Here is a 24,772-nt window from a genome sequence, read left to right on the forward strand (position 1 = left end):
GGTAGATTACAACTAATGCATCCACTATCTCTGCAGCCACTTCTTTTAAGACCCTTGGATGTAAGCCATCAGGTCCAGGAGACTTGTCTGCTTTTAGTCCCATTATTTTACCGAGTATTACTTCTTGAGTGGTAGTGCTTGTATTAAGTTCCTCCCTCCCTGTAGCCCCTTGATTATCCACTTCCTCTTGGCCCTGCAATTTTTTTTTTCTTTCAGGTTCTTAACCAATTCCCTTTTGAATGCTACGATTGAGTTGACCTCTACTACTCTTTCAGGCATTGCATTCCAAATCCTAACCACTCGTTGCGTAAAAAAGATTTTCCTGATGTTGCCTTTTTCGGATCACCTTAAGTCTGTGTCCTCTGGTTCGCGACCCTTTTGCCAATGGGAACAGTTTCTCTCTACTGTGTTTAGACCCCTCATCCGAGCAGTGGGAGACATTCGCGGAGGAGATCCACAGGGTTCAGGCCAAATATGTACCCTTAAAGAAAAAGGGTGGGACTAACAAATCTAGAGCCCCCTGGCTGTTTCGAGACACACAGAGTAGGATGAAGAAAAAAAGGGAAGCTTATAACAGATACCGAGTGCTAAATATTGCAGAATCTCTTGAGTAGAAAGTCCAGGGGCCAGATCAAAATGGATATTAGGAAAGCAATCAGAGAGCATGAAAAATTCTTGGCAAGTAAAATCAAGGAAAGCCCAAAGATGTTTTATAAATATATTAAGAACAAGAGGATAACTAAAGTAAGGGTAGGGCCTATTAGAGACCATGAGGGTAATGTGTGCGTGAAGGCGGAAGATGTGGGTATGGTTCTTAATGAATACTTTGCGCCTGTTTTCACAAAAGAGAGGGGCGATGCAGACACTGCTATCGAGGAGGAGGAGTGTGAAATATTAGATGAAATAAACAGTGAGAGAGGAGGTTTTAAAGGGTTTAGCAGCTTTGAAAGTGGCTACGTCCCCAGGCCCGGATGAAATGTATCCCAGGCTGTTAAGCGAAGCGAAAGAGGAACTAGCAGAGGCTTTAACCATCATTTTCCAATCCTATCTGGCTTCAGGTATGGTGCCAGAGGACTGGAGGTCGGCGAATGTGGTACCTGTGTTTAAGAAGGGAGAAAGGGATAGACCGAGTAATTACAGGCCTGTCAGCCTAACCTCAGCTATGGGTAAATTATTGGAAAAAAATCCTGAAGGACAGGAAAAATCTGCATTAAGACACGGATTAATCAGGGACAGTCAGCACTGATTTGTTAAGGGAAAGTCGTGTCTGACTAACTCGATTGAATTTTTCGAGGGAGCTAACCAGGAGGGTCGATGAGGGCAGTGCGTATGATGTAGTGTATACGGATTTTAGCAAAGCTTTCGATAAGGTCCCACGTGGCAGACTGGTCTCAAAAGTAAAAGCCCATGGGATCCAGGGCAAAGTTTCAAGTTGGATCCAAAATTGGCTCAGAGGCAGGACGCAAAGGGTAATGGCTGATGGGTGTTTTTGTGATTGAAAGGATGTTTCCAGTGGGGTTCCGCAGGGCTCAGTACTGGGGCCTTTGCTTTTTGTGATATACATCAATGATCTAGACTTGAATATAGAAACATAGAAACATAGAAAATAGGTGCAGGAGTAGGCCATTCGGCCCTTCTAGCCTGCACCGCCATTCAATGAGTTCATGGCTGAACATGCAACTTCAGTACCTCATTCCTGCTAGGGGGTATGATTAAGAAGTTTGCAGATGATACTAAAATAGGCGGCCTGGTTGATAATGAAGAAGAAAGATGAGGACTGCAGGAAGATATCAATCAACTGGTCAGATGGGCAGAACATTGGCAAATGGAATTAATCCAGAGAAGTGTGAGGTAATGCATTTGGGGGGCGCCATCAAGGAAAGGGAATACACATTAAATGCTAGGACATTGAGAAGTGTAGAGGAACAAAGGGACCTTGGAGTGCATGTCCACAAATCCCTGAAGGTAGCAGGCCAGGTAGATAAGGTGGTTAAGAAGGCATATGGAATGCTTGTCCTTATCCCGAGGCACAGAATATAAGAGCAGGGGGGTTATGCTTGAACTCTATAAAACATTACTTCGGCCACAGCTGGAGTACTGCGTGCAGTTCTGGTCACCACATTACAGGAAGGATGTGATTGCACTGGAGAGGGTACAGAGGAGATTTACAAGGATGTTGCCGGGACTGGAGAATCTTAGCTATGAGGACAGATTGGATAGGCTGGATTTGTTTGCCTTGGAATAGAGTAGGCTGAGGGGAGACCTCATTTAGGTGCATGAAATTATGAGGGGCCTAGATATAGTGGATAGAAAGGGCATTTTTCCCTTAGCAGAGGGGTCAAGAACCAGGGGGCATAAATTTAAAGTAATTGTTCGAAGGTTTAGAGGGGATTTGAGGGGAAATTTCTTCACGCAGAGGGTGGTGGGGGTCTGGAACTCACTCAAAGGGTGGTAGAGGCAGAAACCCTCACCACATTTAAAACTACCTGGATGTACACTTGAAGTGCCGTGACCTGCAGGGTTACGGACCTAGAGCTGGAAAGTGGGATTAGGCTGGATAGCCTCTTGTTGGCCGGCACGGACACGATGGGCTGAAATGGCCTCCTTCCGTGCTGTAAACTTCTATGATTCTAATAACACCTCGATCAAATCTCCTCAACCTTTTCTGTTCTGAGGAGAACAACCCCAGCTTCCCTGGTCTATGCACATAACTAAAGTCCCTCATCCTTGGCACCATTCTCGTAAATCTTTTCTGCATCCTCTCCAAGGTCTTCACATCCTTCCAATGTCAGTGCCCAGAATTGGACACAAATACTCCAGTTGAGGCCGAACCAGTATTTTATAAAGGTTCATCATAATTTCCACGCTACTGTACTCTATACCCTGTACCTCTATTCACGATGCCCAGGATCCCATATGTTTTTTTAAACTGCTTTCTTAACCTGCCCTGCCACCTTCAACAATTTGTGCACATGTACTCGCAGGTCTCTCTGTTCACCAAATAATGGACGATTGACCAGATAATCTGTTGTAGTGAAGATGCTTGAGGGATAAATATTGACCAGGATACCAGGGAGAACTCCCCTGCTCTTCTTCAAAATAGTGCCGTGGGATCTTTTATGTCCAGCTTAGAGGGCAGACTGGGCCTGATCTGAAAGATGGCACCTCTGATAGTACCTAGGGTGGTACTCCAGTGTACTACTACGTGAATTTACAAAGTGCCTTTAGTGTGGTAAAATGTCCAAAGGCACTTCAGAGCAGCATTATCATCAGAACCGATGGCCAAACACATGGGTCAGAGTGGTAGGTTTATCGAGCTCCTGAAATAGAGAGACAAATAGAGCTAGCAGGAATTTTGGAGAGGGAATTCCAGAGGTTAGGGCCTACGCTGCCAATGTTGGAGCGATTACAATCCAGGATGCCCAAGAGGCCAGAATCAGAGGAGCGGAGAGACCTCAGGGGGCTGTGGGAGGTTACAGAAATCGGGATGGGCGAGGCCATAGAAGGATTTGGAAACAAGGATAAGAATTTTTAAATCGAGGCTTTACCAGATCGAGAACCAATGTAGGCCAGCGAGCACCGAGCCATTGGTTGAACGGAACAAGTGCGAGTTAAGTATATGATACAGTGCATCTGGATCACTTCGGATGTGTCTGGGGTTTCACAGTGTATCAGGATCCTGCCAGGTGTGTATGGGGTTTCATAGTGTATCGGGATCCTGCCAGGTGTGTATGAGGTTTCACAGTGTATCAGGACCCTGCCAGGTGTGTATGGGGTTTCACAGTGTATCAGGACCCTGCCAGGTGTGTATGGGGTTTCACAGTGTATCAGGATCCTGCCAGGTGTGTATGGGGTTTCCACAGTGTATCAGGATCTCAAATCCTGTTTACTGCACTCTTTGAACTTTTGATTCCTGGATTCTGACAATCTCAAACTAACGGCTACTGTCAAACATTCTGATTCTCAGAAGTGAAATACATGGTTTGAAATCTCCATGTCATCACTTACCTTTCAGATTACTGGGTACTTCAGATAAACCTCGTACGATGTTGATGTAATCAAATGGATCAGAACCTGTTTAAATCAATTAACTTTCATGAAATCAGATCTGTGTGATAGAATAGTAAAATCTACAGTGTTTGAATTTGAATTTCGTGTGTGATTTTACCGTACCAAGTTCCTGTATTTCTTTCAGTATTTTGTTTAGCTTTGGTACCCCAAGACGCATTTTCACAAAGGATTCCCACATCACCCTTCGGGCCCGAGAGCCTTTCTCCATCACCAGATTGAGGAGAAGTTTGGAACTATCTGCCCGGTTTCCCTTCTCCACGAGCTCAGTGACTTTCTGTAAAGAATAATAATGAACATATTGAGGAGCGGAGTGAAAGACAGACACTGAGAATGAGATGGAAAAGATCTGCTCAGTGATGGGATCTCCCACTTGTTTTGAGCACAGAAAAGCTGTCACTGGGCCGGGTCCTGATTCATTCTGAACTTGACCTGAATATTCTGTAAACATCTTGATTTCAGTCATTCAAAGCAAAGACATTTGATGAAACTAAAACAGTCGGGGTGAGTAAAAGCTACATGATAGTGCTAAACGTTAAGGAGGAGATGAACGTGGAGAGGTTTGGGCAGTTAATTCCAGGACATGGGGCCTTACGCAGCGGAATGCTCGGCCACCAGTGAACTGGTGAAAGCAGGGAAGGTGCACAGGAGGCCAGAGTTAGGTGAACAGATAATTCAGGGCTGCGGGAGGGTTGTGGGGCTGAAGGAGATTACCGAGATGGAGAGAGGTGAAGGCATCAAGCTATTTAAACAGGGAATTTTAAATTGGTGGCATTCGATGACCGGGAGCGATTATAGGCAAGCGAGCACACGAGTGATAGATGAGATAGCTGAGATAGATGAGATAGATGAGCGAGCACACGAGTGATAGCTGAGATAGATGAGACAGCTGAGATAGATGAGATAGCTGAGATAGATGAGACAGCTGAGATAGATGAGACAGCTGAGATAGATGAGATAGCTGGGATAGATGAGCGAGCACACGAGCGATAGCTGAGAGATAGATGAGCGAGCACATGAGTGATAGCTGAGATAGATGAGACAGCTGAGATAGATGAGAGAGCTGAGATAGATGAGATAGCTGAGATTGATGAGATAGCTGAGATAGATGAGATAGCTGAGAGAGATGAGCGAGCACACGAGCGATAGATGAGATAGCTGAGAGAGATAGATGAGCGAGCACACGAGCGATAGCTGAGATAGCTGAGATAGATAGATGAGCGAGCACACGAGCGATAGCTGAGAGAGATAGATGAGCGAGAACATGAGTGATAGCTGAGATAGCTGAGAGAGATAGATGAGCGAGCACACGAGTGATAGCTGAGATAGCTGAGAGAGATAGATGAGCGAGCACACGAGTGATAGCTGAGATAGCTGAGAGAGATAATGAGCGAGCACACGAGCGATAGCTGAGATAGATAGATGAGCGAGCACACGAGTGATAGCTGAGAGAGATAGATGAGCGAGCACACGAGTGATAGCTGAGAGAGATAGATGAGCGAGCACACGAGTGATAGCTGAGATAGATGAGAAAGATAGATGAGCGAGCACACGAGTGATAGATGAGAAAGATAGATGAGCGAGCACACGAGTGATAGCTGAGAGAGATAGATGAGCGAGCACACGAGTGATAGCTGAGATAGCTGAGAGAGATAGATGAGCGAGCACACGAGTGATAGCTGAGATAGATGAGAAAGATAGATGAGCGAGCACACGAGTGATAGCTGAGAGAGATAGATGAGCGAGCACACGAGTGATAGCTGAGATAGCTGAGAGAGATAGATGAGCGAGCACACGAGTGATAGCTGAGATAGCTGAGAGAGATAGATGAGCGAGCACACGAGTGATAGCTGAGATAGCTGAGAGAGATAGATGAGCGAGCACACGAGTGATAGCTGAGATAGCTGAGAGAGATAGATGAGCGAGCACACGAGTGATAGCTGAGAGAGAGAGATGAGCGAGCACACGAGTGATAGCTGAGATAGCTGAGAGAGATAGATGAGCGAGCACACGAGTGATAGCTGAGGTAGCTGAGATAGATGAGCGATAGCTGAGAGAGATAGATGAGCGAGCACACGAGTGATAGCTGAGGTAGCTGAGATAGATGAGCGATAGCTGAGAGAGATAGATGAGCGAGCACACGAGTGATAGCTGAGATAGCTGAGAGAGATAGATGAGCGAGCACACGAGTGATAGCTGAGATAGATGAGCGATAGCTGAGAGAGATAGATGAGCGAGCACACGAGTGATAGCTGAGATAGCTGAGAGAGATAGATGAGCGAGCACACGAGCGATAGCTGAGATAGCTGAGAGAGATAGATGAGCGAGCACACGAGCGATAGCTGAGATAGCTGAGAGAGATAGATGAGCGAGCACACGAGTGATAGCTGAGATAGCTGAGAGAGATAGATGAGCGAGCACACGAGTGATAGCTGAGATAGCTGAGAGAGATAGATGAGCGAGCACACGAGTGATAGCTGAGATAGCTGAGAGAGATAGATGAGCGAGCACACGAGTGATAGCTGAGAGAGAGAGATGAGCGAGCACACGAGTGATAGCTGAGATAGCTGAGAGAGATAGATGAGCGAGCACACGAGTGATAGCTGAGGTAGCTGAGATAGATGAGCGATAGCTGAGAGAGATAGATGAGCGAGCACACGAGTGATAGCTGAGGTAGCTGAGATAGATGAGCGATAGCTGAGAGAGATAGATGAGCGAGCACACGAGTGATAGCTGAGATAGCTGAGAGAGATAGATGAGCGAGCACACGAGTGATAGCTGAGATAGATGAGCGATAGCTGAGAGAGATAGATGAGCGAGCACACGAGTGATAGCTGAGATAGCTGAGAGAGATAGATGAGCGAGCACACGAGTGATAGCTGAGATAGCTGAGAGAGATAGATGAGCGAGCACACGAGCGATAGCTGAGATAGCTGAGAGAGATAGATGAGCGAGCACACGAGCGATAGCTGAGATAGCTGAGAGAGATAGATGAGCGAGCACACGAGCGATAGCTGAGATAGCTGAGAGAGATAGATGAGTGAGCACACGAGAGTTAGCTGAGATAGCTGAGAGAGATAGATGAGCGAGCACACGAGTGATAGCTGAGATAGCTGAGAGAGATGAGCGAGCACACGAGAGTTAGCTGAGATAGCTGAGAGAGATAGATGAGCGAGCACACGAGAGTTAGCTGAGATAGCTGAGAGAGATAGATGAGCGAGCGCACGAGAGTTAGCTGAGATAGCTGAGAGAGATAGATGAGCGAGCACACGAGAGTTAGCTGAGATAGCTGAGAGAGATAGATGAGAGAGATAGATGAGCGAGCACACGAGAGTTAGCTGAGATAGCTGAGAGAGATAGATGAGCGAGCACACGAGCGATAGCTGAGATAGCTGAGAGAGATAGATGAGCGAGCACACGAGCGATAGCTGAGATAGCTGAGAGAGGTAGATGAGCGAGCACACGAGCGATAGCTGAGATAGATGAGAGAGATAGATGAGCGAGCACACGAGCGATAGCTGAGATAGCTGAGAGAGGTAGATGAGCGAGCACACGAGTGATAGCTGAGATAGCTGAGAGAGGTAGATGAGCGAGCACACGAGTGATAGCTGAGATAGATGAGAGAGATAGATGACCGAGCACACGAGTGATAGCTGAGATAGCTGAGAGAGATAGATGAGCGAGCACACGAGTGATAGCTGAGATAGCTGAGAGAGATAGATGAGCGAGCACACGAGTGATAGCTGAGATAGCTGAGAGAGATAGATGAGCGAGCACACGAGTGATAGCTGAGATAGCTGAGAGAGATAGATGAGCGAGCACACGAGCGATAGCTGAGCAGGATCGGGGCACAGGCAGCAGAGGTTTGGATGAGCTGAAGTTTATGATCGGCGGAGGAAGAGAGGCCGGCCAGGGGAACATTGGAATCATAGACTCTAAAGGTGACAGAGGCATGGGTGATGGTTTCAGCAGAAGGTGGCCTGAGCTAGGAGTGGAGACGGGCAATGTTACGGAGGTACAAGTAGGTTGTATTTGTGACGGAGAGGATATGGAATCGGAAGCTCAGTTGAAGAGCGAATAGGACGCCGATGTTGAGAACAGTCAGGCTCAGCTTCGCAGAGCGGCTGGCGAGGGGGATGGAATGACGTCTCCTCGGAGAGGGAGTGTGTGTTGCGGGGGTAGAAGACAACGGCTTCAATCTTCCCAATGTTTAACTAGAGGTAAACTGAAACTAAATAACCTAAAGGATCTATATAAAGACAGATTCTAAACAGTGAAAGAATATAAAATATGCAGCTATCAATATTTCATCCTCCAGTCGGGCTTTCTTTAACCAAAATGAACTAGAAATCCATTCATTAAAGTTAGCAGAGAGGAAATTACAGACTGAATGACCTCAATTTCCTGATGTTCACATGGGGAGCGACGTTCCACACCAAGAGCACGGGGCAGAACATTTACCCATTTGTGAACAGTTTTGGACCATCCATTATTGGAAGGAAGAAAAAGTATTGGAAAAATTACCGTGCAGGTTCATTGAGATGTTACGAGAGATGCGGAGTTACTATTAAAGAGAGGGGGATTTGAGGAGTTTTTCCTCTTTAAACTAGCACAGTGGTTAAACTAGGTCTGGGAAACTATAACATACTGCATTACATTTCTAGCTTAACTAGTTAAACTAATTCATATACCTATAAATAATAATTGAATAAAGACTTTAACTAATTAAATCAATAAAATACATTACAGGGAGGATATTTCCTCTGGTTGGGTAGTCTCGAACCAGGGGTCACAGTCTCAGAATAAAGGGTCAGTCATTTAGGATTAAGATCAGGAGAACTTTCTTATTTTCTTCACTCAGAGGGTGGTGAATTATTGGAATTCTCTACGCCAGAGGGCTCAGTCGTTGAGTATATTCAAGACAAAGATTGAGAGATTTTTGGATATTAAGACTATAAAGAGATATGGGGATAGTGCAGGAAAGTGGAGTTGAGTGAGAAGATCAGCCATGATCATACTGAGTGGCAGAACAGATTCGAGGGACTGAATGTCCTGCTCCTATTCCTTATGTCATGATGAAAAGCTTCTCGTTTACTCTGCAGATGATTTTCCATATTCTGTCAGATCCTTAATTTTTTTGTAAAGTAGTTTTCAGGTCAGTCAACTCCTGACCTTCCCCCTAACTCCTGTCTATTGCCTCTGGTCTCTCTTTTTCGCAGTCCCACTAAAGCGGTTTTCCTTTGTTTTCAGTCCACACGCGAGCTATTCCCGAACTGTTCCCCTGTCATTTGTACGGCTACTGATGGAGCTGCTGGGCTTGTTCAACTTTTCGTATCATTGTTTCAGATTCACAATATGTTCAAGTTTTATCCATTTATTTGCTATTTGGCCTGTTTCTCTTCTGTAACATTCTCTGATTCTAAGCCCTGATATTCTGTCAGTTCTGTGATGTTTAAATAATACAAACTCATTCTGTGTCAAACATAGAAAGTAGGTGCAGGAGTAGGCCATTTAGCCCTTCGAGCCTTCACCACCATTCAATATGATCATGGCTAATCATGCACTTCAGTACCCCATTCCTGCTTTTTCTCCATACTCCTTGATCCCTTTAGCCGTAACGGCCACATCTAACTCCCTTTTGAATATATCTAACGAATTGGCCTCAACAACTTTCTGTGGTAGAGAATTCCACAGGTTCACAATTCTCTGAGTGAAGAAGTTTCTCCTCATCACGGTCCTAAATGGCTTACCCCTTATCCTTAGACTGTGACCCCTGGTTCTGGACTTCCCCAACATTGGGAACATTCTTTCTGCATCTAACCTGTCCAATCCCGTAAGAATTTTATATGTTTCTATGAAATTCCCTCGCATCCTTCTAAACTCCAGTGTATAAAGGCCCAGTTGATCCAGTGTCTCCTCATATGTCACTCCAGCCTTCCCGGGAATCTGTCTGGTGAACCTTCGCTGCACTCCCTCAATAGCAAGAACATCCTTCCTCAGATTAGGAGACCAAAACTGAACACAATATTCCAGGTGAGGTCTCACCAAGGCCCTGTACAACTGCAGTAAGACCTCCCTGCTCCTATACTCAAATCCCCTAGCTATGAAGGTCAACATACCATTTGCCTTCTTCACCACCTGCTGTACCTGCACACCAACTTTCAATGACTGATGAACCATGACACCCAGGTCTCGTTGCACCTCTCCTTTTCCTAATCTGCCGCCATTCAAAGAATATTCTGACTTCGTGTTTTTGTCCCCAAAGTGGATAACCTCACATTTATCCATATTATACTGCATCTGCCATGCATTTGCCCACTCACCTAACCTGTCCAAGTCACCCTGCAGCCTCTTAGCGTCCCCCTCACAGCTCACACCACCACCCAGCTTAGTGTCATCTGCAAATTTGGAGATATTACACTCAATTCCTTCATCTAAATCATTAATGTATATTGTAAAGAGCTGGGGTCCCAGCACTGAAACTGCGGCACCTCACTAGTCACTGCCTGCCATTCTGAAAAGGACCCGTTTATCCCGACTCTCTGCTTCCTATCTGCCAACCAATTCTCTATCCACGTCAGTACATTACCCCCAATACCATGAGTTTTCATTTTTCACACCAATTTCTTGTGTGGGACCTTGTCAAAAGCCTTTTGAAAATCCAAATACACCACATCCACTGGTTCTCCCCTGTCCACTCTGCTAGTTACATCCTCAAAAAATTCTAGAAGTTTTGTCAAGCATGATTTCCCTTTCATAAATCCATGCTGACTTGGACCGATCCTGTCACTACTTTCCAAATGCGCTGCTATTTCATCTTTAATAACTGATTCCAACATTTTCCCCACTACTGATGTCAGGCTAACCGTTCTGTAATTCCCCGTTTTTTCTCTCCCTCCTTTTTTAAAAAATGGTGTTACATTAGCTACCCTCCAGTCCATAGGAACTGATCCAGATTCGATAGACTGTTGGAAAATGATCACCAATGCATCCACTATTCCCTAAGTACTCTGGGATGCAGACTATCAAGCCCCGGGTATTTATTGGCCTTCAATCCCATCAATTTCCCTAACACAATTTCACGCCTAATAAGGATATCCTTCAGTTCCTCCTTCGCACTTGATCCTCGGTCCTCTAGTACATTCGGAAGGTTATTTGTGTCTTGCTTCATGAAGACAGAACCAAAGTATTTGTTCAATTGGTCCGCCATTTCTTTATTCCCCATTATAAAGTCACCTGATTCTGATTGCAAGGGAAATCATGCTTGACAAATCTTCTGGAATTTTTGGCTAACAAGGGAAATTAAGGATAGTGTTAAATCCAAGGAAGAGGCATGTAAATTGGCCAGAAAAAGCAGCAAATCTGAGGACTGGGAGAAATTTAAAATTCAGCAGAGGAGGACAAAGGGTTTAATTAGGAGGGGGGAAATAGAGTACGAGAGGAAGCTTGCCGGGAACATTAAAAACTGACTGCAAAAGCTTCTATGGATATGTGAAGAGAAAAAGATGAGTGAAGACAAACATAAATCCATGCTGACTTGGACCAATCCTGTCACTGCTTTCCAAATGCACTCACCCGATGTTCTTGTCCAGTGAAATGCCACTCGTATGTTAACAACGAGCTGACTCCATCCACCCCCTCTTCCATCGCCTGCTCCAGTCTGTGTCGGTACAATTTTGTCAACTGGAACAACTGGTACTCATCATAATTTGTCAAGAACTCAGTGACTGGAGAGTTCGGATCTGTGAACACAAAAGGAGAAAACGAAACACATGATTCACTTTCTATCCGGGTGGCTGCATTTCCTCGTGTCATCATTATCATAGGCAGTCCCTCGAAATGAGGATGACTTGCTTCCACGCCAAAAAAAGGATAAGTTCACAGGTGTTTCAATGAAGGATCTAAAATTCCAGGTCCTGAGCTACATCCTGAAGGGTGGAAGATGCCTGTGGGTGGATTTTTTTAACGTGGGGTGGCCGTTGCACACCAGCCACCACACGGGGCTTGACAGAGCGAGGTCTTGGTCCAGTGGCAAGGGTTACCCGAGACGACTGGAGACCTGCTCTGCTGCACGGACCTAGTGCGCACACGTATCACAGTGTGCGCTGGCCCGTGCTGCCCCTGGGCCCTCGCCTCTTCTGGGCCCCGAACTCACACCTCTCCTGGGCCCTGATCACATCCCTCTACAATCTCTCGCTGCTCCTTCGGCCTGACCTTGCTGCTCCTGCTGTGTCTGCCCACGCTCCAATCACCTACCTGGACCTGTACCAAACAGCTGAAGCCTCCTATGAGCCACATTACCAAACACCTTCTGAAAACCCATATACACCCCATATGCTACATTCCATTGATCTACAAAGTATTACAAAGTATTACAAAGTATTACAGCACAGAAACAGGCCATTTCGCCCAACAGTTCTATACTGGTGTTTATGCTCCACATGAATCTTCCCCCCTCCCCTCTTCATCTAACCCCATAAACATATCTTTCTGTTCCTTTCAGCCTCATATGTTTATCTAGCTTCCCCTTAAATGTTTCTATGCTATTCACCTCAACGACGCCTTGTGCGAGCAAGTTCCACATTCTAACCACTCTCTGGGTGAAGAGGTTTCTTCTGAATTCCCTGTTGCATTTATTAGTGACTACCTTATATTTATGGCCAATAGTTCTAGTTTCTCCCGCAAGTGGAAATGTCTTCCCTATGCCTATCCTATCAAACTCTTCCATAATCTTGAAGGCTGCTATTTGTTAACAACTCAATGTTCACTTTTCTAAAGAAAAGAGCCCAGCCTGTTCAATCTTTCCTGATCTGTACAACGTCTCAGTTCTGGTATCATTCTAGTAAACCTTTTTTTGCACCTTTTCCAGTGCCTCTGTGTCCTTTTTACAATATGGAGACGAGAACTGTTCGCAGTACTCCAAGTGTGGTCTAACCCAGGTTCTATACAAGTTTAGCGTAATTCCTCTGCTTTCCAATTGTGTCCCTATAGAAATTAACCCCAGTGTTTTTTGGGGGTTATTTATGGCCTTATTAACTTTTGTCACTACTTTAGTGATCTATACAGACACTTCTCAGCAAAGCGGTGTCAATTTTGTCAAACACGACTGGTCTACAGCTAATCCATTCCAGTCTCCCCCACATCATCCCCTGTATCTCTCAATGCTCACTAATTCAACCTGGAATTACCGATTTAAATTGCGTGCTCACAACTAAATTAGCCTAATCGGTCTCTGCTTACCCGGTTGATCCTCAATCCTTATTTTAACAGAGACATTGTTAGGGTTCATTCAGTCCATCTGTGCACTTCTGATATTATTCGAGGATTGAAAAACTGTGGTCAAAGTCCCTCTTATCTCCTCTCTGATTGCCTTTAACATCCTGGAGTGCAATATCACAAGGCTCATTGACTTATCCACCTCGGCTATTTTCATTTTAACTTCCACCATCAAAGGAAATATTCTGTAGCTGTCTGCTATTCTGTAGGTGTTTCACAGGAGTATTACGAGACAAAAAATTTGACACCGAGCCACAAAAGGAGAAATTGGGGCAGATGACCAAAAGCTTGTTCAAAGAAGTAGGCTTTAAAGAGCATCTTAAAGGAGGAAAAAGAGATCGCGATGCAGAGAGGTGTATGGAGGCAGTTCCAGAACTTACGACCCAGGGAGCTGAAGGCACGGCCGCAAATGGCCGCTTACCGGCTTTTTGACGGTAGATTTGGCGCATGCTCGCAATTGTGAATGAGCCACGCAGCCGCTAACGGGACCCCCATCCCCCAAAATTAAGGGTAACATTGCTATTTCACTTCCTACTGCTTAACTGCTCAATAAAAAATATATAGCACATAAACAGGCCATTCGGCCCAACCAATCTGTGCCAGTGTTCATACTCCACTCAAGCCTCCACCCGTCCGCATCTAACTCTCTCAGCCTAACCGTCTATTCCCTTCTCCCCCATGTGCTTATCTAACCTCCCCTTAAATACATCTATGCTATTCCCTTCAACCACTCCCTATGGTAGTGAGTTCCACATTCTCACCACTCTCTGTGTAAAGATGTTTCTTCCGAATTCCCGGTTTGATTTCTTCTAGTTTTGCTCTTCCCCACAAGTTGAAACATTCTCCCTCTGTCTCCAATTAAATATTAGGAAGACCGAACCCATTGTCTTCAGCCCCCGCCACAAACTCCGTTCTCTAGGCACCGACTCCATCCCTCTCCCTAGCATCTGTCTGAGGCCGAACCAAACTGTTTGTAACATTGGTGTCATATTTGACCCCGAAATTAGATTCCAATCACATATCCGCGGCATAACTAAGATCACCTATCTCCATCTCAGTAACTTCACCTGTCTCCATCCCAGCCTCAGCTCATACATGCCTTTGTTACCTCTAGACTGGATAATTGCAACACCCTCCTGGCTGACCTCCCATGTTCTACCTTATGTAAATTTGAGGCAACTCAAAATTCGGCTGTCCTAATTAACACCAAGTCCCGATCACCCATCACCCCTGTGCTTGCTGGCCTACACTGGTTCCCCGGTTAAGCAATGCCTCGATTTTAAAATCCTCATCCTTGTTTTCAAATCACTCCATGATCTCGCCCCTCCCTATCGCTAAACTTTTCCAGGCCCACAACACCACCACCCGAGATATCTGCGCTCCTCTAAATCAGGCACCTTGAACAGATTTTAAAAATCGCTCAACCATTGGCGGCCGTGCCTTCAGTGGCCTGGGCCCTAAGTTCTAGAACTCCCTCCATACACCTCTCTGCATCTCTCTTTCCTCCTTTACGATGCTCTTTAAAGCCTACTTCTTTGAACAAGCTTTTGGTCATCTGCCCCAATTTCTCCTTATGCGGCTCGGTGTCAAATTTTTTGTCTTGTAATACTCCTGTGAAACACCTTGGGACTTTTTAAATACGATAAAGCCGCGATATAAATACATGTTGTTGCTGTCGCTCTCCTTTCCTTCCCACAGATGGTCCCACCTGTTCCAGGATGCTCGTCCCTCTGCCACTAGGGAGGCAACTTCCCATTCTGGACCTGCTCAGGGCTGCAGAAGAGTCTGTCTATTCCTCGGACTATAGAATCCCCCACCAGTATCACTCTCCGATTTCTGTGCCCCACGTACAGCTTAGCCTCGCTTCATAGAAACATAGAAAATAGGTGCAGGAGTAGGCCATTCGGCCCTTCTAGCCTGCACCGCCATTCAATGAGTTCATGGCTGAACATTCAACTTCAGTACCCCATTCCTGCTTTCTCGCCATACCCCTTGATCCCCCTAGCAGTAAGGACCTCATCTAACTCCTTTTTGAATATATTTAGTGAATTGGCCTCAACAACTTTCTGTGGTAGAGAATTCCACAGGTTCACCACTCTCTGGGTGAAGAAGTTCCTCCGCATCTCGGTCCTAAATGGCTTACCCCTTATCCTTAGACTGTGACCCCTGGTTCTGGACTTCCCCAACATTGGGAACATTCTTCCTGCATCTAACCTGTCTAACCCCGTCAGAATTTTATATGTTTCTATGAGGTCCCCTCTCATTCTTCTGAACTCCAGTGAATACAAGCCCAGTTGATCCAGTCTTTCTTGATAGGTCAGTCCCTCCATCCCGGGAATCAGTCTGGTGAACCTTCGCTGCACTCCCTCAATAGCAAGAATGTCCTTCCTCAGGTTAGGAGACCAAAACTGTACACAATACTCCAGGTGTGGCCTCACCAATGCCCTGTACAACTGTAGCAACACCTCCCTGCCCCTGTACTCAAATCCCCTTGCTATGAAGGCCAACATGCCATTTGCTTTCTTAACCGCCTGCTGCACCTGCATGCCAACCTTCAATGACTGATGTACCATGACACCCAGGTCTCTTTGCACCTCCCCTTTTCCTAATCTGTCACCATTCAGATAATAGTCTGTCTCTCTGTTTTTACCACCAAAGTGGATAACCTCACATTTATCCACATTATACTTCATCTGCCATGCATTTGCCCACTCACCTAACCTATCCAAGTCGCTCTGCAGCCTCACAGCATCCTCCTCGCAGCTCACACTGCCACCCAACTTAGTGTCATCCGCAAATTTGGAGATACTACATTTAATCCCCTCATCTAAATCATTAATGTACAGTGTAAACAGCTGGGGCCCCAGCACAGAACCTTGCGGTACCCCACTAGTCACTGCCTGCCATTCTGAAAAGTACCCATTTACTCCTACTCTTTGCTTCCTGTCTGACAACCAGTTCTCAATCCATGTCAGTACACTACCCCCAATCCCATGTGCTCTAACTTTGCACATCAATCTCTTGTGTGGGACCTTGTCGAACGCCTTCTGAAAGTCCAAATATACCACATCAACTGGTTCTCCCTTATCCACTCTACTGGAAACATCCTCAAAAAATTCCAGAAGATTTGTCAAGCATGATTTCCCTTTCACAAATCCATGCTGACTTGGACCTATCATGTCACCTCTTTCCAAATGCACTGCTATGACATCCTTAATAATTGATTCCATCATTTTACCCACTACCGATGTCAGGCTGACCGGTCTATAATTCCCTGTTTTCTCTCTCCCTCCTTTTTTAAAAAGTGGGGTTACATTGGCTACCCTCCACTCCATAGGAACTGATCCAGAGTCAATGGAATGTTGGAAAATGACTGTCAACGCATCCACTATTCCCAAGGCCACCTCCTTAAGTACTCTGGGATGCAGTCCATCAGGCCCTGGGGATTTATCGGCCTTCAATCCCATCAATTTCCCCAACACAATTTCCCGGCTAATAAGGATTTCCCTCAGTTCCTCCTCCTTACTAGACCCCCCGACCCCTTTTATAACCGGAAGGTTGTTCGTGTCCTCCTTCGTGAATACCGAACCAAAGTACTTGTTCAATTGGTCCGCCATTTCTTTGTTCCCCGTTATGACTTCCCCTGATTCTGACTGCAGGGGACCTACATTTGTCTTTACTAACCTTTTTCTCTTTACATATCTATAGAAACTTTTGCAATCCGTCTTAATGTTCCGTGCAAGCTTCTTCTCATACTCCATTTTCCCTGCCCTAATCAAACCCTTTGTCCTCCTCTGCTGAGTTCTAAATTTCTCCCAGTCCCCAGGTTCGCTGCTATTTCTGGCCAATTTGTATGCCACTTCCTTGGCTTTAATACTATCCCTGATTTCCCTTGATAGCCACGGTTGAGCCACCTTCCCTTTTTTATTTCTATGCCAGACAGGAATGTACAATTGTTGTAGTTCATCCATGCGGTCTCTAAATGTCTGCCATTGCCCATCCACAGTCAACCCCTTAAGTATCATTCGCCAATCCATCTCAGCCAATTCACGCCTCATACCTTCAAAGTTAGCCTTCTTTAAGTTCTGGACCATGGTCTCTGAATTAACTGTTTCATTCTCCATCCTAATGCAGAATTCCACCATATTATGGTCACTCTTCCCCAAGGGGCCTCGCACAACGAGATTGCTAATTAATCCTTTCTCATTACATAACACCCAGTCTAAGATGGCCTCCCCCCTAGTTGGTTCCTCGACATATTGGTCTAAAAAACCATCCCTTATGCACTCCAGAAAATCCTCCTCCACCGTATTGCTTCCAGTTTGGTTAGCCCAATCTATGTGCATATTAAAGTCACCCATTATAACTGCTGCACCTTTATTGCACGCACCCCTAATTTCCTGTTTGATGCCCTCCCCAACATCACTACTACTGTTTGGAGGTCTGTACACAACTCCCACTAACGTTTTTTGCCCTTTGGTGTTCTGCAGCTCTACCCATATAGATTCCACATCATCCAAGCTAATGTCCTTCCGAACTATTGCCTTAATCTCCTCCTTAACCAGCAATGCTACCCCACCTCCTTTTCCTTTTATTCTATCCTTCCTGAATGTTGAATACCCCTGGATGTTGAGTTCCCAGCCCTGCTCATCCTGGAGCCACGTCTCCGTAATCCCAATCACATCATATTTGTTAACATCTATTTGCACAGTTAATTCATCCACCTTATTGCGGATACTCCTTGCATTAAGACACAAAGCCTTTAGGCTTGTTTTTTTAACACCCTCTGTCCTTTTAGAATTTTGCTGTACAATGGCCCTTTTTGTTCTTTGCCTTGGGTTTCTCTGCCCTCCACTTTTCCTCATCTCCTTTCTGTCTTTTGTTTTTGCCTCCTTTTTGTTTCCCTCTATCTCCCTGCATTGGTTCCCATCCCCCTGCCATATTAGTTTAACTCCTCCCCAACAGCACTAGCAAACACTCCCCCGAGGACATTGGTTCCGATTCTGCCCAGGTGCAGACCGTCCGGATTGTACTGGTCCCACCTCCCCCAGAACCGGTTCCAATGCCCCAGGAATTTGAATCCCTCCCTGCTGCACCATTGCTCAAGCCACGTATTCATCTGAGCTATCCTGCGATTCCTACTCTGACTAGCACGTGGCACTGGTAGCAATCCCGAGATTACTACTTTTGAGGTCCTACTTTTTAATTTAGCTCCTAGCTCCTTAAATTCATTTCGTAGGAACTCATCCCTTTTTTTACCTATGTCATTGGTACCAACGTGCACCACGACAACTGGCTGTTCTCCCTCCCTTTTTAGAATGTCCTCCACCCGCTCCGAGACATCCTTGACCCTTGCACCAGGGAGGCAACATACCATCCTGGAGTCTCGGTTGCGGCCGCAGAAACGCCTATCTATTCCCCTTACAATTGAATCCCCTATCACTATCGCTCTTCCACTCTTTTTCCTGCCCTCCTGTGCAACAGAGCCAGCCACGGTGCCATGAACTTGGCTGCTGCTGCCCTCCCCTGATGAGTCATCCCCCTCAACAGTACTCAAAGCGGTGTATCTGTTTTGCAGGGGGATGACCACAGGGGACCCCTGCACTACCTTCCTTGCACTACTCTTCCTGCTGGTCTTCCATTCCCTCGCTGGCTGTGGACCCTTCTCCTGCAGTAAGACCAACTCGCTACACGTGATACTCACGTCATTCTCAGCATCGTGGATGCTCCAGAGTGAATCCACCTTCAGCTCCAACTCCGCAACGCGGACCGTCAGTAGCCGGAGGTGGACACACTTCCCGCACATGTAGTCGTCAGGGACACTGGTGTTGTCCCCGTGTTCCCACATGGTACAGGAGGAGCATATCACGTGACCGAGCTGTCCTGCCATGACTTAACCCTTAGATACACTTAAATTGCCGACAACAATGTTAAAAGTTACTGACTAATAAAGAAAAAGAAAAACTACTCACCAATCAGCAGCCAATCACTTACCACGTTGGCTGTGACGTCACCTTTTGATTTCCTTCTACTTCTTTTTTGCCTTCTCTCCCAGCTGGAGCTGCACCGCTGCCTCTCTGGACTCTCGCCTCTCTCGACGCTCCCCGGACTGCTGAGCCTTTTATAGGCCGCTGCCTCTCTGGACTCCCGCCTCTCTCGACGCTCCCCGGACTGCTGAGCCTTTTATAGGCCGCTGCCTCTCTGGACTCCCGCCTCTCTCGACGCTCCCCGGACTGCTGAGCCTTTTACAGGCCGCTGCCTCTCTGGACTCCCGCCTCTCTGGGTGGTCTCCTGCTTCCTGGTGTCACACTGTTGTTCAGGAAGAACATCCACTGAGTCACTGTCTCTAACCACCTTACAGTCCCCAATACCAGGTATCTATTGGATAGTTGCAGTGCTCAGGGGCTCCCTCCACTTGTGACTGCGATGCCCCTCCAGATGGTCACTCACCTCCCTCTTTCTTTCTAATCAGCCCCTGCAAAGTTTCCTCTTCCTGCTTGAGCTGCAGGTTCTTGCTCAAAATCTGGACCCTTTTTCAGGACAGAAATGATATGGTAAAGTATTTTCTGAACCTACCTGTGTCCATCCTCATTTTTTTTGAAGATGTTGGATCTTCTCCCCTGTTGGGACCTTCAGCCATGGTGGTGACAGGCGATCCCAGTCTCTGATGCTCTGTAATAAATATATTAATAGGAGGGTTAGACAGAAATACTAAAATGAGAAGGAGAACGTTGCCTTGTTAAACGTGATACCAAGTACCTCCTCCCCCATCAGTACAACAGCGGTTAGCTCTGGGATCGAGCATTTCCCGAGTGTTACGATCAACTCTCCACATCAGGTGTGACACAGATAGCTGCCCAGTGAGATCCAGTGAGTCCTGCTAATCTCCACAACCCAGTTCCAGACGGGCTCCCGCCGGTCGAGAATCCGCACTGGGAGTGACCATTGGTGGGATTTACTCACACAGTGCAGGCCCAAACCAGCCTTATTCCTGAGGTAGGGAATATTCTGCAGGGAAATATGGAGCGGGTGATCATTGATGAATTAAATGATCATTCGTTCTGTTTTAGAGTCTGGTGCTTTTGATATTATTTTTATTCACAGATGTGTGTTGAATATTTTGGATGTATTGAGTTCAGATATTAAATTCCGGTCGGTTATGAATATGATATCTATTAAAATACGCAATATATAGCTGGGTGCGATGCATTTGGTTTCTATGGGTAGTGCCATTGTTCTTGTGTTCATGGAGATGTGTCCTGTTTGGTGCTTCTATTTGAATATATTTACCATATCTCTCATGGTGTCAGCATCTGATGAATGAGCACTGTAGGCGGTGAGGACATTTACCACTGTTCCACTAATATTAACACTAAAGTACAATGTTGTGAATGATGTAATTGTATGCTATTAGATGATGCACAGCATTTATGTTTATAATCTTTCGGTGTCTTCCAATGGCCATAAATATACAAGTGGTAGATTTGACTGCTGTTTTCAATCACAATTCACCCCATGTGCACGTGTCTCACTACGTGTGTGTGTCCACGCATGAGCATCTGATCAAACTATCAGTCAGTGTCCTTTCCTTTCCACACTGGGGAAATGTAAAAGTGACTAAGTCACTGACCTTGTAAGATTCAGTCACCTGCCGTTTCACTCACACTGACAGTGGTAGAATAAACACATAACACAAACAACAGCTTCCACTGACACAGCGTTTAACATTGAAAAACATCCCAAGACGCTTCGTAGAAACTTCATCAGTCAGAAGGTGGCCGCTGAACAAAAGGAGATAGGAAGCGAGACACCAAAATGTTGGTCCGAGAAGTGGGTTTTTAAGGAGGGCCCTTAAAAGGAGGAGAGGGAGGTGGAGAGGTTTATGTGGGGAATTGTAGAACGGACAGCTGCGACAGCTAAAGACATGGCCAGCGAAGATGGGGTAAGGAGAGGGTGAAATACTCCAGAGGACAGAGTTGGCGAATGGAGTGTTCTCAGGGGTGGGACTTGTGGGAGGTTCGAGAGAGGGAGGGACGAGATATGAAAGGATTTAAACACAAGGAGGAGCACATTTTATACAAGTATTAGTGGTGGGGCCCTCCTACCTGTTGGTAATTTCAGTAATTACTGTTTGTATAAAGATTAATTTCAATAAATAATTACATTAAGATTAACAATCAGAATCCCCTCCTCTGTGTGAAAGGTGGATCCACCTCTGAACCTGTTTCCATCTTAAATATTTCTGAAATTATTTCTCTCTGAAGGGAGCGGTCCTTGTTTTTCCAGACAGTTTGACAAATTACCGCCTCATTAACGTAAACTGATTTCAGCTAAAACATAAGTCCTTGCTCCATTTTCCCACCTAATTCACATTCACCGCTGGAGCAGGATGGGGTAAAATCCCCGGAGTTCGTGTTCCCGCTTTCTGTCCTGCACTGCTCGTTAAAATGTGTGTGTGAGGGGAGAGTGGGAGAGACCCGGAGTGGGTTTAACCCTGAAAACCCCGGTCTATAATGGACTGCCCTCAGTCACAGTCTGAACCCGCGCTCCTACCCTATACAATATACATAGATGATTACAATATACATAGATGACCTGGAAGAGGGGACAGAGTGTGGTGTAACAAAATTTGCAGATGACACAAAGATTAGTGGGAAAGCGGGTTGTGTAGAGGACACAGAGAGACTGCAAAGAGATTTAGATAGGTTAAGCGAATGGGCTAAGGTTTGGCAGATGGAATACAATGTCGGAAAGTGTGAGGTCATCCACCTTGAGAAAAAAAACAAAAAAGGGAATACTATTTGAATAGGGAGAAATTACAACATGCTGCGGTGCAGAGGGACCTGGGGGTCCTTGTGCATGAATCCCAAAAAGTTAGTTTGCAGGTGCAGCAGGTAATCAGGAAGGCGAATGGAATGTTGGCCTTCATTGCGAGAGGGATGGAGTACAAAAGTAGGGAGGTCCTGCTGCAACTGTATCGGGTATTGGTGAGGCCGCACCTGGAGTACTGCGTGCAGTTTTGGTCGCCTTACTTAAGGAAGGATATACTGGCTTTGGAGGGGGTACAGAGATGATTCACCAGGTTGATTCCGGAGATGAGGGGGTTACCTTATGATGATAGATTGAGTAGACTGGATCTTTACTCGTTGGAGTTCAGAAGGATGAGGGGTGATCTTATAGAAACATTTAAAATCATGAAAGGGATAGACAAGATAGAGGCAGAGAGGTTGTTTCCAATGGTCAGGGAGACTAGAACTAGGGGGCACAGCCTCAAAATACGGGGAGCCAATTTAAAACCGAGTTGAGAAGGAATTTCTTCTCCCAGAGGGTTGTGAATCTGTGGAATTCTCTGCCCAAGGAAGCAGTTGAGGCTAGCTCATTGAATGTATTCAAGTCACAGATAGATAGATTTTTAACTAATAATGGAATTAAGGGTTACGGGGAGCGGGCGGGTAAGTGGAGCTGAGTCCACGGCCAGATCAGCCATGATCTTGTTGAATGGCGGAGCAGGCTCGAGGGGCTAGATGGCCTACTCCTGTTCCTAATTCTTATGTTATTATGTACCCGTTTGGGCAATTACTTTTTATACAATGATCAGTAATTCACTTCCTCCTATCTGTGAGAAGGGTGTTTCCAGCCCTGCAACCAGTTTCCGTCTAAAACATTCTTGATGTCAGTTTCCCTCTAAAGGGAGCGGCCCCTCAGATTTTCTATTCAGCCAGTTTGACAATAACCGCCTCATTATTGTCAGTAAATCTCCAAGTCACTGCTCCATTTCCCCACCTAATTCACATCTGTTGCTAACTTAGTTAAACTGACATTCCTAGGTTCTGTCGTAATTCATTATTATAATTAACGGAGGGTCAAGTTTTATCTCTGATGCTATGACTGGATCATGTTCAGTCTGGCCTCAGGTAACCAGAGGCTGATTTTCCAGGTACTCGGCAGACAGCGATAATCGGCCAGTGTGAATGTGTTAACCCTTCACTGAACTGACCTGTGTGTTTGGCCTGAACTGACCCGGGTGTTGAACCTTGAGGTTCTGGAGGGAGCACAATTAACTAGCATTGAGGTGATGATCATGCTCAAACATAAGAATTAGGAACAGGAGTAGGCCATCTAGCCCCTCGAGCCTGCTCCGCCATTCAATAAGATCATGGCTGATCTGGCCGTGGACTCAGCTCCACTTACCCGCCCGCTCCCTGTAACCCTTAATTCAATGAGCTAGCCTCAACTGCTTCCCTGGGCAGAGAATTCCACAGATTCGCAACCCTCTGGGAGAAGAAATTCCTTCTCAACTCGGTTTTAAATTGGCTCCCCCGTATTTTGAGGCTGTGCCCTCTAGTTCTAGTCTCCGCCTCTATCTTGCCTATCCTTTTCATGATTTTAAATGTTTCTATAAGATCACCCCTCATCTTTCTGAACTCCAACGAGTAAAGACCCAGTCTACTCAATCTATCATCATAAGGTAACTCCCTCATCTCCGGAATCAGTTTAGTGAATCGTCTCTGTACCCCCTCCAAGGCTTGTATATCCTTCCTTAAGTAAGAGTGGGTTTAACCCTGAAATCCCTGGTGTAAAATGGACTGCCCTCAGTCACGGTCTGAGCCCACACTCACAGAACAGCTACATCCCCGGCACTGGGGAACACATCCGACCGCGGGAAACAGGCCTTACAGAAGGAGAGCAAAGGGAGAAATGGAAGAATAAAACACAAATGAATCTTACAAACTCCCTCACCTTGATCCCGCAGGGATAACTGCCTCTATTTCCGTGTAGATTTTGCCAGTCATATCCTTGTTTTTTTTTTTTAAATTCGTAGCCAATCGTTCCAATTCTTTGTCAAATCACAAACGCCAGAGGTCACCTTGCACATGCCAAGGATCACTCTGCGCCAATGCTCTTAGCCAAAAGGCCTAGAGCCACTGCACCGTTCCTGGAAGTACTGCAATACCAGGTTCGTGCCATGGAGGTGGATGGGTCAGGTCCCCCACACACCTCCGTGGAGGTGGATGGGTCAAACCTCCCCACCCACCTCCATTTCACTGCAACCAATCGGGTAGAAGTTCCCCGTTTGATTTGGCAAATCACAAGTTGTGAATTTGATCTGCTCCTTGTTCTGTGAGATTCCGAGCTCCGCCCTCTGTGTAAAAGCTGCTGCCAGCCCTCAGGGTGGATTCAACTCAAATATTCCTCATTTGCTTCAGAACAGGGAGCGGCCTGTCTAGTCAAATCAAGTCAAACCGGTTTGACAATTCGCTGCCGAGAAACCAGTCAACAAAGGTGAAAATAGATCTTAATTTCTCTCTTCCTGCTCCAGAGAAGTTCAGTAAAACAGACACATTCTCAGAAATAAATTGATACATTTCAATTACAAATGTCCTGAAATTGCTGATCTCACCACCAGCCCTGATGCTGAACTGCTGTG

General features: G+C 45.9%; 1 protein-coding gene across 7 annotated transcripts in view; it reads right to left on the reverse strand.

Moving 5' to 3' along the window:
* LOC139273394 (NACHT, LRR and PYD domains-containing protein 3-like) overlaps window positions 1-24,772 on the reverse strand; it is a 63,267-nt gene that overhangs the window by 12,019 nt on the left and 26,476 nt on the right. For 6 of the 7 annotated variants that reach the window (XM_070890257.1, XM_070890258.1, XM_070890256.1 and 3 more), the window contains 4 exons: window positions 19,921-20,016; window positions 11,644-11,810; window positions 4,174-4,345; window positions 4,009-4,074 (listed from right to left, as the gene is read on the reverse strand). In XM_070890257.1, the coding sequence (XP_070746358.1) occupies window positions 4,009-4,074; window positions 4,174-4,345; window positions 11,644-11,810; window positions 19,921-19,984 (469 nt within the window). In that variant the 5' untranslated portion in view covers window positions 19,985-20,016. Of the gene's footprint in view, window positions 1-4,008; window positions 4,075-4,173; window positions 4,346-11,643; window positions 11,811-19,920; window positions 20,017-24,084; window positions 24,313-24,772 lie in introns of those variants that run through there. The other variant, XM_070890259.1, reaches the window with a different exon arrangement.

This window comes from Pristiophorus japonicus, chromosome 9 (genome assembly GCF_044704955.1).
Source record: "Pristiophorus japonicus isolate sPriJap1 chromosome 9, sPriJap1.hap1, whole genome shotgun sequence".
In the NCBI taxonomy this organism is placed as follows: Eukaryota; Metazoa; Chordata; class Chondrichthyes; family Pristiophoridae; genus Pristiophorus; species Pristiophorus japonicus.